We start from the raw sequence: 12,379 nt of genomic DNA, 5'->3' as shown, positions 1-12,379 counted from the left end.
CATCAGCTCTGCTCCTCTGAAAACGGCCGAGATGGGCTCACAAAGGCAGCCCATGGCTCTCAGGAGAAGGTTCTGTCTCCAGCTGGACAGATGAGAGCTGACTGGGCTGGGGCCTCTTCACCTCTCCTGCCTCACTCAGGACGGATGACTGACGATGGGAACAGTAATGAAGTGGGTGAAACATGACTCCTGAAGTGACTGAGGGGCGGTGACAGGCGCCCATGGGCTGGGACCAGACTCCAGATGCACAAGCCCACCCCTCACCTCCAGCCCCGTCAGAACCCAAGCACTACCTTCACGGCACCTCCTGCAGGCAGGTGGCCCACGTTATCGAGGGATCCCACCTTTGCCTGGGCCTTTTCTTTGAAGTTCAGCTTCTGACTTTCGATCTTGACATCTCCTCCACCTGGAACCAAAAAGAAATGGGTCATTATGGGTGACAGAAAAATACCCCTACAGGCAGAGCCAGGAGGCTGGCCAAGGACTGGGCTGCACCCAGGAGACAAACAGGGAAGATGTAATCTGCTCCTGGTGGCCCCGAGGACGGGGGTGGAGGCACAGCGCACCCATCTGTCATAACAGGGCTCCTCTTCTCCAGGTCAGGCAGAGCCACTTTCATCACACAGCCAGAGAGAAGGAAAGTTACCCTACCACCGCCGTGCGTGCCCTGCCGCAGCCCCAGGAGAGCCTTGGAAGAAGCCAAGATGCACGCCTGCCTAGGGGTCACTTGGCGGAGTGACATCCCCCTCTGACAGCAGTATGGGAGTCCAGCCCGCTTTCAGCCTCATGGACACCCTACTGGTCAGGGTCAGGATCCTGGAATCCTCAATTTCTACCTGCCAGCACAGATACTGGAGGAGAGGAGTGACCAGCAAGACAGGATGGGCATATGGTTTGGGTGAACAGTTTACCCAATCTGTCGTGAAAAGAAGAGAAGGTGAGAGGTGGGAGCGGAGGGAAGGCAATCTGTACGCAGGCAACATTTGCAGCTCAGCCAGAGTGCGGCCATGGAAGCAAGGGCCAGAGAGCTCTCACGCCACCCAGACTCTCAGCTGGGCTTTTCCCTGAGCCTTCGTTACTCTCCCATCTCCTCTCTGCTCATGTCAGCTAGCCTCCTGCCCAATTCTCCCGGTATCCGACCCACTGGACTTCTGGCCCCTGTAAAAGCTGGACCGCAAGTCACTCAGTGTCACTAGGGAAGAAGTTACCTTGGAAGGGAGGGTTTTCTAGATAGAATGGAAAACTGAAGGTGAGCTGTCAGCCAGTGTGTCTGCTACTGCAGATGCGGTTCTGCCCCACGTCTGCTGCAGACTCTTGACCAGGACACACGAGACTCCGGGTACAGCCAGAACGCAGGCCCTGCCCAGACAACATGCCAGCTGCCACAGGTTTTTGCAGGGGCACCAGGCCTGTGCTGCTGGAAGGAAAGTCTGGACTGCTGTGGCAGCAAGATCCAAGTCCATGGGCCAAGGCAGCATTGCTGAATGGCTTCCTGTCCCTTGTAGAAACTGTGGTTGATGCTTCACTGCTTGGAAATATTCTCTGCTCCTGCATCTGACAGGCAAGGCCCGGCCACCATTTTCCAAAGCTCCTTCAGCCCCAGCTCCTGAACATGCATCAGGGAGGCTGAGAAGGGTCTCAGCTGGTAGAACACCTCTACCACAGGCCTAGGTCAACAGTGCTGTGGACACAGTGGGGCCTCAAGACTCTGCCCGTGCAAAAGGCAGCCTTTACAAACTGTTCCTCCTCCAACAAAGAGGTTAGTGCCCAGAAAGCCCCTCCCTGACAGGGGCTGAGGACTATGCTGTTTTCACTGCTGTGCCCTGGGTGTGGGTGGCTCTAGGACTCTTAATAAAAAGGACAGAGGCGCAGGGGTGAAACCTGGGATGAGGGAGGCACCACTCACCAGGCTTGTGCTTGATGTTAGCCTTCGACCCACACTTGGAGGAGACCTTAGAGATGTCTACCTTCTTGTTCTGAATCTGAACCTGAGGAGAAAAACATACACACAAAAGCGATTCACTCAGAGAGAGGGGTACTGTCAGGTTCAAACCCAAGCACTCTTTATGGTCCAAAGTCCAGCTTAGAGGCCGCCTTTTCCAAAGCCTTCCCGTGTCTCCCCTCGCTCCATCTCCTCTCCATGCTGTCTCTTGTAGGGGCGTCGGCTCTATACTAACTGCTTCGTGTGCTCAATCATCATTTACAGAGTACCTCCTACTATCAAAACGGCAGCCTCTGCTTCAGCTCTGTCTTTCCAACAGTGCTACAATTATGCCTCAACAGGAGCGTGGGGAAGTGCACTCTTCCCAGTCACAGGTCTGGCAGCTGCTAAAGCAGGCCACCACATGTCCTCAGCAACTGTGGCAGGCTCATCTTGCACCATACCCGAGATGACCTGTGAGGGGTCAACAGAGGTCACTCGCCATGGCCAGGCTCTTGCCAGGATATGGAGCCCACACAGCTCTTGACCGTGTTCCAAATGTGAAGCCTAGTCCTCAGTGAAAGAACAGTTGATGAGGGCAAGTTTTCCTTTATAGATGCATTCCAGCCAACAAATGAAGAAGGGATGGGAGAATTCCAGTTTCAACACAGTGCACCTTTGCTGAACTCAGGGTTTTGGGCAAGAACAGCCACCAGCATCAGGAAGGGAGAGACGAAGAGAAGAGTGAGACATTATGTGCCTCCTGAGAGAAACACCACCACTGCCTATGAACGTCCTGCAAAAATGTGGGGGTAAAAGAAAGAACCAAGCCTGAATCAATCTGAAGAAAAATGTGGGACTAAGGAATATCTTAAGTGAAACCATGGGGATATCCTCAGTAGAACTCAAAGTCTAGGACAAGCCATTCAGTTTTACTCATGAAAAGTGTTACCATGAAGAAAGAGAAATGAACCAGGAGCTTGTGTAGCAAGAGGCATCTAAGGTTACAAGGGGGCAAATCAACCAACCACAACCTATGCACCTTACTTGTGTCCTGATTAAGCAAACTTGTTTAACATGTTATGGGTTTTATACTATACATATGTATATTAGAGTTATCTGTTACAGTTATATGTTGGGATATTTGCAGATAAAAGATATAACTAGAACTGGCTTCAGAATAATGGAGATAAACATACATAGATAAGACTGGCCACAAAAATAATAAATGCTGAGTAAAAAAGGACATCCAATTCACTTTGCCATTTTTTTCCTAATTTTGTATATGTTTGAAAATGTCTACAATTAAAAGTTTTAAAAAGCTTAATTGCTTCTTACTAAGTTAAAAGCCACTGAGACGAGGCTGGTACATCGAGGAACCACGTGCTGCTGTTTCTCATGCTGGCCCCAAGGCCCCACCCAGGGATGCCCAGTGGCCAGCACAAGCCCATCCATGACCACCCAGCATCCATACAGTTCCTCCTGTTACCCGCTCGCACAATCTGCCCCTGGGGCAGCACAGGTGTCAATACTGCTAATGAAGTGACCCTGCCAACAAGTCTCAGAAACCACTGACATACACACCCCTCCTCACGAGGGTGAAATGGAACTAAATTGCTGCAAAATTTAAACTCTGATCATCTGCAGAAGTAGCTGTGATGTTCTCGCTCAATGGCCTTTTGGTTCTCAAAAGGGGGCATGTTTGTGTGTACATGGGGGCTTGTGTAGCTCCAAGCCACTCATCTGTGTCGTAACCCCAGAATTTCTCTCTGGGCAGAAAGAGGGCTTTTGGCGGGTCAGGGTTACATGCGTATGGCTGGTGGCTACCCTTCTCCCACGCAGGTATGACCGTGGTGGCTTTACGGAGGGGCTGATGGAAGGCGCAACAGTAACTTAGTCTGGGCTGTTTACCCTCATCTTCCCACCTGGAAACATCTCCACAGGCAGTTTCCTAAAGCTCTGCTGTTTAAGGAAGCCTCCTAAAATGAAACACTTGAAAAAAGTGCATTCCCTGGCCAAAATAATCCTGTTTGAAGTCATGTGCAGGCAGTGTGGGAAGACCATAGTAGGTGAGAGATAAATGAGGACTATTTCCAGAGCTCTGACATATACCACACAACATATACTAACACATTTCTATTTCACACATACATACACACACACAAACAACCCAATTCCCTCACTGTTCACATTCTGTTTTTGCATCTAGGCCAAAAGCCTGAGAGGAAAAGCTAGAGCCGGTGCCCACTGGGCCCCTCACAGGCTGGATCTTTATCACCTTATCTAGGTGCTGCCTTTACACCTTTCCTATCTCAATCTTCCCACACCAGCATGGCCAGTGTCTGGCCAACTTCCAAGTTAGCCCAGCACCGTCCACCTGAGTGCCAAACCATGCCAGGAACAGCCATCGGTGGGGAGATGCCCAGGAAGGACATGAAGCAGGGGAGTCATGTAGGGGGAAAAAACAGGTGCTCTATGTTTGCACCATCATAGCAGAACTGTGCGGCGGGGGCCTCTGTAACCCATGGGCAGGATGGCATGACCACTGAGACGGCAGAGGATGGAGCCTAACAATGAAGAGGGTAAGCAGAGTGGGACTTAATTCAGGTCACAGCGGCAAGGAGAAGGAACTGAATGAACAAGGGAGACCAGGACAGGCAGCTCTCCTCCAGGAGCGGGAGCGAAGCAAGGGGAGCAGCCGTGAGGGCAGAGCCCGCCCGCTGCGGTCTGCCACAGGGGCATGGAAAACGCACAGGGCCTTCTCCACGTGCTGGACGGCAATGGTGGCCAGCGCAGTCCCTCCCAGGAGCGCCCTCTGAGCTCTAGATACGTGTGTCCCCAACACAGACCCTAAGGGTGGCACAGAGCAGCACCATGACAGACAGGATATCTGAATGGGACAGGGAGGGAGAGGAAAATAAAAGGGAACTGGAGGAGAAAGGGGTAGAAAAGGGCAGCAGTGAGGGAAGGAGAGCAGAAAGAAGAGAGGGAGGAGGCGGCAGAGAGAGGAGGAGAAAGAGGAAGCAGGAAAAAGAGAGCAGACCCATGAAAATGAAGGGAAGGCCCAGGAGACGGGGAGGGCCTGGCCACGAACTGCCTGCTCTAGACCAGCAAGGGCTCCAGGACGGGCTCTGGAGGAGTCCTGATGTCTGTCTCCAGGTCAGAACCAATGCATCCCCGGGGCCGACCTGAGACAGACGGCGGGCCAGCTGCTGACCGCATCCCTCAGAACAGGTCTCTGACAGCAAGGCCTCCCACCCACAGGGGCGAAAAGATGCCAAGTGGGTGTCACTGAGCTGTCACTCAGGGGCTCACCAGGGACACCCAGTCTGAACTGATGTGAGCATCAGGGTCTCCCCGAATCCATTCACCCACCAGTGAGGGGGTGGCCCTCTCCCCAGTGCGCCCCATGGGGGGCTTGGCCTCAGACACCAGTGGCCCCGAGCGCATACTTACATTACCACCTCCAGGGACATGCTTAATATTGTCCTTGGAACCACACTTGGACTGAATATGGCTGTAGCTCACTTTTTTGGAGACTATCTGGACCTGGAGTGTTAGAGAACAGAAAAAAAAAAAAAAAAAAAACAACACAAAGGGAGAGGGCTGGTTAGAACCGACGTGGGGCAGGCAGTGAGTCCACACGTGACCATGACGAGCGGCAGATGGTGCTGTTAAAGCCCTACCTCCAGCGGAACAGCTGTGGAAAAGCGCAGGGCAGGGGGCGGGAAGGAGCAGGAAAGAGTGAAAACACGAACAAACAACACAAAGACAGCAGATGTCGCCAGAGTGCTACACGGACATCCTCACCACTCCCGGGGCCAGCTGCTGTCCACAGGGTCCAGACAGCAGTGGCCTCAATCCCCATCCACCACAGCCCACCCGCATCTGTTCTGTCCCCGAGGCTCCTCTCCGCAAGAGTCCTGCTCATCTGGACCCATCCTCACCCAAGGACGGCAGTTCCCTGAAATCTAGGGTCTGGAATCGCTGCAGAAAGACCTGCTCTGGGAAAGCAAAGGCTGCACGGAGAAGCCTGGGGCAGCTGGCTCACAACTCAGATCTGATGCTGCCAGGAAGAAGGACAGCAGAGGCTGCGGGACCTGCGATGCAGAGCCCTGGGCACCAGGGGGCACCACCACAGCCACTGCTACACGACCACGGTGAGCCCGTTTCTCTCAGGGCTGAAGAAAGGATGCTGCAATTGCAGTTAAGCTCTGGTCTTTTTCGATGCCAGGGTAAAACCTCTCCCACGGTCCTCCAGATGCCCAACCTTCTGTGTCCTGTGAGTTTCACGTGCAAAGGGACCAGGTTCTGGGCAGGGCTGCAGTGAGGCACAACTGGAGGGCACGCCCACTGCTGTACACGAACGCTCCACTTGAACAGAGCAACATGAAGGCCCAGGCTCCAAGTGGGACAAAGAATTCTTTTTGAGGCTTCTCAAGAAGGAACAGTTGCCAGCTTCCTTCCTTTCCTTCCTTAGAGCCCATCCCAAGTGACGCAGCCCCTAAACTGGAGAGTTCTCCACAAAGTAGAGAAATCTACCCTGAGATACTCCAACTGTTTCTTGCCTTCTTAACAACATCAGTGATAAAACCACTTTCCTAATGAACCGGGTCTGAACCAGAGGCCTGTTCAGGACCTCTGGGAGGCCCCGGGAACCATGGCACAGCATTCCGCGCCTGCCAACCACATAGAGTCCTTGGCCTGAACCCTCCCATCCTGGTCCCTCAGGGCTGGAACTCAGGCTTCTCTGGCAGCCCCTGACCACCCATCTGCCACAGAGAAGGGCAGAAGGTTCCCAGGGCAAGAGGAGGGTCCTGGCTCCAGGGTGTGGAGGCAAGGGGAAAGAACCTAGCACCTCTACTCACCTCTGCTGTCCACGTAATGCTGCAATCCCTATGCCAAGTGTGTTTTCTACTGGGAAATGGGAATGAGGATGCTAACTTTCAGTTCAGAGGTCCTGGGGGAACCAGGGAAGCTAATTTCACACCCAGCGGTGTGGAGAGGGGCCTTCAGCTGAAATTGAAGCACGGGACTCCAGGGTTCCTGGTGCTGGACGGTTGCCAGTGCTGTGTCTTACTGAGGAAGACGGTGGATGCTATGGGCGTAACAGGTAGGTTTCAGATCAAGGTCAGTGTGAAGGACGTGACTGAAAGTCTTTGCATCCATTTTATCCGCCTGAATAAATATCCCCTAAAGGGCTAATGGGCTCCCAGCTCTGTTAACTTTCAAGGTTATTAGAGAAAATTTTCTGATGCCTGAGTCATCAAACACAGAGGAGGGAACACGGGGAGGAGTAGAAACTAGTTAGGGATAGGGAAAAGGTGCAAAAGAAGGGAAAGTGACTCAGGCTGGAAGAAACAGTTGACCGTCTTTTACCTTCAAGAGGTAAAAGTCTAAATAAAACTCACTTTCCCCGTAGGCGGTTTCTGTGCATTGCCAATTGGGCCGGCTGCTTTAGTGACTGCGTTAGGTTCAGGCTTTCGAGCTGGAGCAGCTGCCTCTGTTTTTTTCTCTACTTTGGCCTGGATGGAGATAAAGGGAGGGCAAATTTCAAACCAAGAGGATAACAGCCCAAATGCTATGAAGGGAAGAAGGCTGAGGGGGACTTGAATCCAGGCCAGGCCACCATGCAGAAGCAGGTCACCCTTGCTCCTAGAAAGAAAACGACCATTTGCCAGGGCAGACCAAGCTGGAAGGAGAGGGGTTGCAAAACAGTCTTGAGATACAAGGAAGAGATCAAGACACCATTCGTGGAGAAGAGGCAGGAAGAAGGGATAAATATGAGCGTGTGCCACGGGTTTCAAATCACAGTCCACCCCTGCCCTGGGCCCCATGTTCTGATGCGCTCCAAGCAAGCTGCCGTGCTCACAGGAAGCCGGTGTTGATGATGGGAAGTGTCACACCCTCAGGTACGTTGGCACAGAAAATACTTTCATCACCAGACTGAGTTATTCAACTCCCCACCAAGACCTGTAGCAAGTTTTGCGCGATGTACGCGTAAGAAGAGCACAGAAGTGGGGAAGGCCATCAACACACAGCGCAACACCTGGCTGTGTACACCAGAGCTACACTCTTGGCACAAGCAACCTTTAGGCCCTCATCCCATCTTCCATAAACATCCTCCAGCAGAACAAGGATTCTGTCTCATTTTGGACCCTCTTCAATTTTTTCAGCAGCTCTGGACTGAAGCAATTTAAATGTCCTACTCTGAGTAGGGGGAGGCAGTGGCAGCGAGCGGTTTAAGCACTAGAGAATGATGCAGGCAATGAGGAGGTTACTGCCCAGAAACTGAGCCTGGACTCTTGCCACCACCTTTTCACACACAGAAGCCCCATGGTTGCTAACAGGTAAATAATTCTGGGGTGGACGCACTCAGAAAGTCCTTCAAGTGAAGAGCATGGTTCTCCACCATGACACTCTCCCACAGTCCTTCTGTTTAGGAAAGCCAGGGATAGAAGAAAGTCACCCTGGCCACAAGAGGACACTAGTCCTCGTCTAGACAGACTCTTCAGCCAAGACACAGCTCAGGGAACAAAGAGGCAGCCCATCTTCTGCCTAGCCTGCGCGAGGAGAAGGAACAGAATGGACCAGGTTCCTGCCCAATGTCTCTCACCTATGCAAGGCTCAGAGGCATTCTCTGTTTCGTAAATAAAGCAGAACCCTTTGCCTCCAAACAAAAATGTAAGCCCAAACCCCAATATGCAGACTAGGAGAGGAGAAGAGAAAGCCTGAGCGAAGCCCACTTGCATCCTCTTGCTGGGAGGTGGAGCCCAGGCTGAAACTCCCTGACCCTGAACCCACTGTCCTGACTGTCCCCTGCACGGTGGGGCCCCTTGGGCTGAGGCAAGAACATACCCGGGAACAGTGCTTAGATGTGGCAGAGGATGAAGCAGGGGCCAGCATGCCAGGGACCCAAGCTCCCTGGACTCACCCGGCCTCCTCCAGGCTGGTGCTTGATGTTTTCGGTGGAGCCGACCTTGGAGCGGACATTTTTCAGATCAGGGGCAGAAGCATTGGGAGCCACGCGGCCCAGCCTCGGGGCAGAGGAGCTGGGCTTGGCTGCTGTGGGCTTCTTGTCCGCGGGAGGAGTCCCGGAGGGCCTGGGAGGCGTGGCTGTGGGCTTGGCTCTGCTGGGAGCCCCTGCTGGGGGTGCTGTCCCAGGGACAGCGGTGCTCTTCTTCACAGAACTTGTGGTGGTGCTCTTTGGGCGACTCAAGTCAGCTGCTCAGGGAGGAACAAGAGATAATACGTGTTCAGCGGAGAAGGCAAAAGGGAGCCTTAAAGCCAAGGAAAACGTGGGGTTTAAATCTGGATTCCACAACGTGGGGAACGGATTTTACCTGGTGCAGACTTTGTAGCCATCTTCTTGATCTCTGCAGGTTTCCCCTCAGTCTTGACTGCTGCACAAATATACACTTTTTAATATCATGTTTAAACAAGATGACCCATGGAACAGTTCATCCTAAACTGAGATTATGCATTCGTTCAACAATGACTGAATCATTTGAGTCAGGGGCTGTGTTAGGCTTTGGGAACAGACTGGTAAATGAAACAGTCAAGTAGAGACTCGCCCAGATGGAGCGTCCAAGGCCAGGCACTTAGTCATATCTACGGTCTTGACGATGCTTCCACGTGGCCTTTCTTTAAATGGCCTATTTCTTATTACAAAAGACCATGAACACAAAGTGTTGGGTACTGTGGAATTATAAAGAAAGGAACAGTAAATTCTACCTGGCAATTCATGAGAGTTCCCTTCACTCAGGATTCTTATGGATACACATAGCTGCTAACTTCACATGGAGATCGAGGCTCCACTTTTCAATGGGCCCGTGAAAGACTGGTTCCCAAGTCCTTCTATCTATCTACACAGCTGTCTGGAGCTGTCTGGGGTAAAGCCACTGGTTCCCATGGGAGGGACATTCAGTACTCACCAGTGGGCCTCTTGGGCAAGGGTGTGGACAGGTTCCTACTGGTTGACCCAGGTGAAGCAAGAGCCGCAGTTGCTGGGGCTTTGGGAACAGCCTGGGTGCTCTTGGAGCCAGGTTTGACAGCTGGGGCAGAGGCCGGCTTGGATGGAGAGACCCGCTTCTCAGGAATCTTTGCCTCTGCAACAGGCTGTCAAAAATGGGAAAGTGGCAATAAGAGCGGTAGGTCAGGAACAGTCCCAGGAAGTCATGCCAAAGGATGGTTCCATATAAGCAGATATCAGAAAACAAGAGAAGAGTGGGCTTGGCAGCTACTAATAGGAAATACGTGGCTCTAAGATCAAAGTCCTCTAGACAGCATGGGAAATGGCCATGTAGGGTGCCTTGTGATTGGAATCAGGAAACAGGGAGTCAAACCGCCTCAGCAACCTGAACCAGTGAGGATGGACAGCCCTAGAAATACACCACACTACAAACTATGTCTGCTTCAGGATCCACTGCATTAAATACTGATGCATTTAACGTAGCAATACTTAAATACCAGAAGGTAAACGAAATTATAAAAAATTACAAAATGTTTAGTCCAATCCAGCTATTCTGTGGGCTAAGATGCACCCAGTGAATTCTGAACAGGATGGGGCAGCAGATGGAGACTGTATTGGCCAAATCAATCAGGTCAGAAGCCTAAGCTCCAGCCCCAGGCAGCCCCCGACTCACGTGTGCTCTTGGGCAAATCACTGAGCCTTTCTGGGCTTGATTCCCTCATCTGGACAAAGGAGGGCAGAACAGAGGATCACTAAGGATCAGCTCCATTAGGGACTGGAGGATGAGAATTCTGTAAGAGCACAGGGACAAGTGGGAAGGGGCAGGTGGAGGGGTGGGCCTGACAAGCAGAGGGCAAGAGGAGGCTCATGCCAGAGCTCTGACTGAATGCCAAAGGGAAAAGCCCCTCAGGCACAGACACAGGCATGTGGGTCACTCCAGCTCCTCTTCCATGGAGGCTGGGCACACTATCACTACCAAGAAAGGGAAGGAATCAATACAGGCTGGCGTCTACAGGAACACAAGATGGACAGACCTACCATGTTACTCAAGAGAGTAAGCCAAGCCAAAGACACAGTGGACCTGTCTCTTATACTCCAAGAGAAATGGCCATACAGAGGGCAGGATGTGGGCGGAGACAAGGACATTGCTTAAATGCAAAATCAGCTAAGGAGGTTCTCAGAAATTAAGGGTTGGCATTGATTTAGAGAAAATCTAACCCTACTGAGCATTGCTACAAATGAAGGGCCCAAGCATCATGTAAAGAACCTAAGGTTGGAATCAGGGAAATGGTTCAACTACCAGCTCTGTCTAGAAAAAGTCATGGGTTCTATGGAGGGGCACTCCTGCTCTATTTGCTCTAAAATGTTAAGGACTAAACCAGGAGCTTTCTGGCAGCTCTTTTCAATTTTCAATACAGTCAGTCAGAATAACTGAGTGGGGTCTTACATTTTGCTAGTAACAGTAACAATGATAAAATAATTTAGAAAAAGGCTACAAGGGATCGGACTCTCTGAAAGACATGACATTCTTCAGGCTGCTTTTGGCCTCAGCGAGCTGCAGAACAGGCCTGCTCGCAGAGTTACTCTCCTGATTTCCCAACTTTCATTTTCTCCTCTGCCAGACTGACAGATCTGAATAGTTTTATCCCCTTTGTTTCTGTAAATCTTTCTACCAAAATAAGGAAAAAACTAGATTTCACTAGGCTTTAGTTTTTATCCATCTCTCAAAATATCTAAACATCTATATCTTATCTAAAAGGTAAAGAGGAGTGTTGATAGAGGCCCTGAGCACAAGCCCTGGAGTTAGACCCAAGTTCAAATACAGGTTCCTCTGCTTACCTGCCCTTAACTAAGTTTTGAAATGAGAATGCTAATATCCATATCACGGGTTTCTGAGAGATTTACAGGAGGTAATGTCTATAAAGAAATCTGTACCGTATGCTCCATTTTTGTTATTGTTATAGAGTGAATTTCACCAGATGGATTTCACCCGTTCCTTCCCACGGCCTCTGTCTCCCTCAGGATTTGCTGCTAAGAAAGTGTCAGGGTGAAGCTGCTGCCACGGCTCCAGCCACTCTCCCTCTGCCCGCTCATTCAAATAAATTGTTTTCTAAAGATCAGGAAAAGCATTCAACTTGGTAAATAAGGATCAGAGAGTGTTCCGAGATTTTCTCATTCCTACTCTATACTAGGATTTCTCAGTTTCTTGGCTGCAGTTTCAACCTAGCCTTCGATTCTTAGGTTCCACCAGTTTTATGTACTAGATTAAATTAAAAACACAATCATTTTAACATGGTAAGCTACTCCCCATCATGAATTTGAAGAGTAACATCAGGCTGACCTAAGGCCATTCTCAAAGAAAACAAGATGTTAAGAAAAGGCGCCACAGAGTCCACCCACCCTCTCTTCCCATACCAAACCTCTGAAGTTAAGGTTGTTCTGAACTGCCCAGTTTCTAAGCAGTAATGTGTGGGTGACCTGGAAAA

The 12,379-nt window shown here is 51.1% G+C and overlaps 1 protein-coding gene across 30 annotated transcripts in view; it reads right to left on the bottom strand.

Annotated features, from left to right (window-relative positions):
• The window catches only part of MAP4 (microtubule associated protein 4), a 156,107-nt gene that overhangs the window by 4,145 nt on the left and 139,583 nt on the right, over nt 1-12,379 (bottom strand). For 8 of the 30 annotated variants that reach the window (XM_060402567.1, XM_060402568.1, XM_060402573.1 and 5 more), the window contains 6 exons: nt 9,856-10,039; nt 9,265-9,324; nt 8,856-9,145; nt 5,378-5,470; nt 1,907-1,988; nt 294-406 (listed from right to left, as the gene is read on the bottom strand). In XM_060402567.1, coding sequence (XP_060258550.1) covers nt 294-406; nt 1,907-1,988; nt 5,378-5,470; nt 8,856-9,145; nt 9,265-9,324; nt 9,856-10,039 — 822 coding nt within the window. Of the gene's footprint in view, nt 1-293; nt 407-1,906; nt 1,989-5,377; nt 5,471-7,332; nt 7,447-8,855; nt 9,146-9,264; nt 9,325-9,855; nt 10,040-12,379 lie in introns of all 30 variants that reach the window. The other 22 variants (XM_060402571.1, XM_060402576.1, XM_060402582.1 and 19 more) reach the window with 6 other exon arrangements.

The sequence above is a fragment of the Ovis aries genome, chromosome 19 (genome assembly GCF_016772045.2).
Source record: "Ovis aries strain OAR_USU_Benz2616 breed Rambouillet chromosome 19, ARS-UI_Ramb_v3.0, whole genome shotgun sequence".
Classification (NCBI taxonomy): domain Eukaryota; kingdom Metazoa; phylum Chordata; class Mammalia; order Artiodactyla; family Bovidae; genus Ovis; species Ovis aries.
Note: the sequence above shows the minus strand (reverse complement) of the source record. Positions and strands in the feature narration are given on the sequence as shown.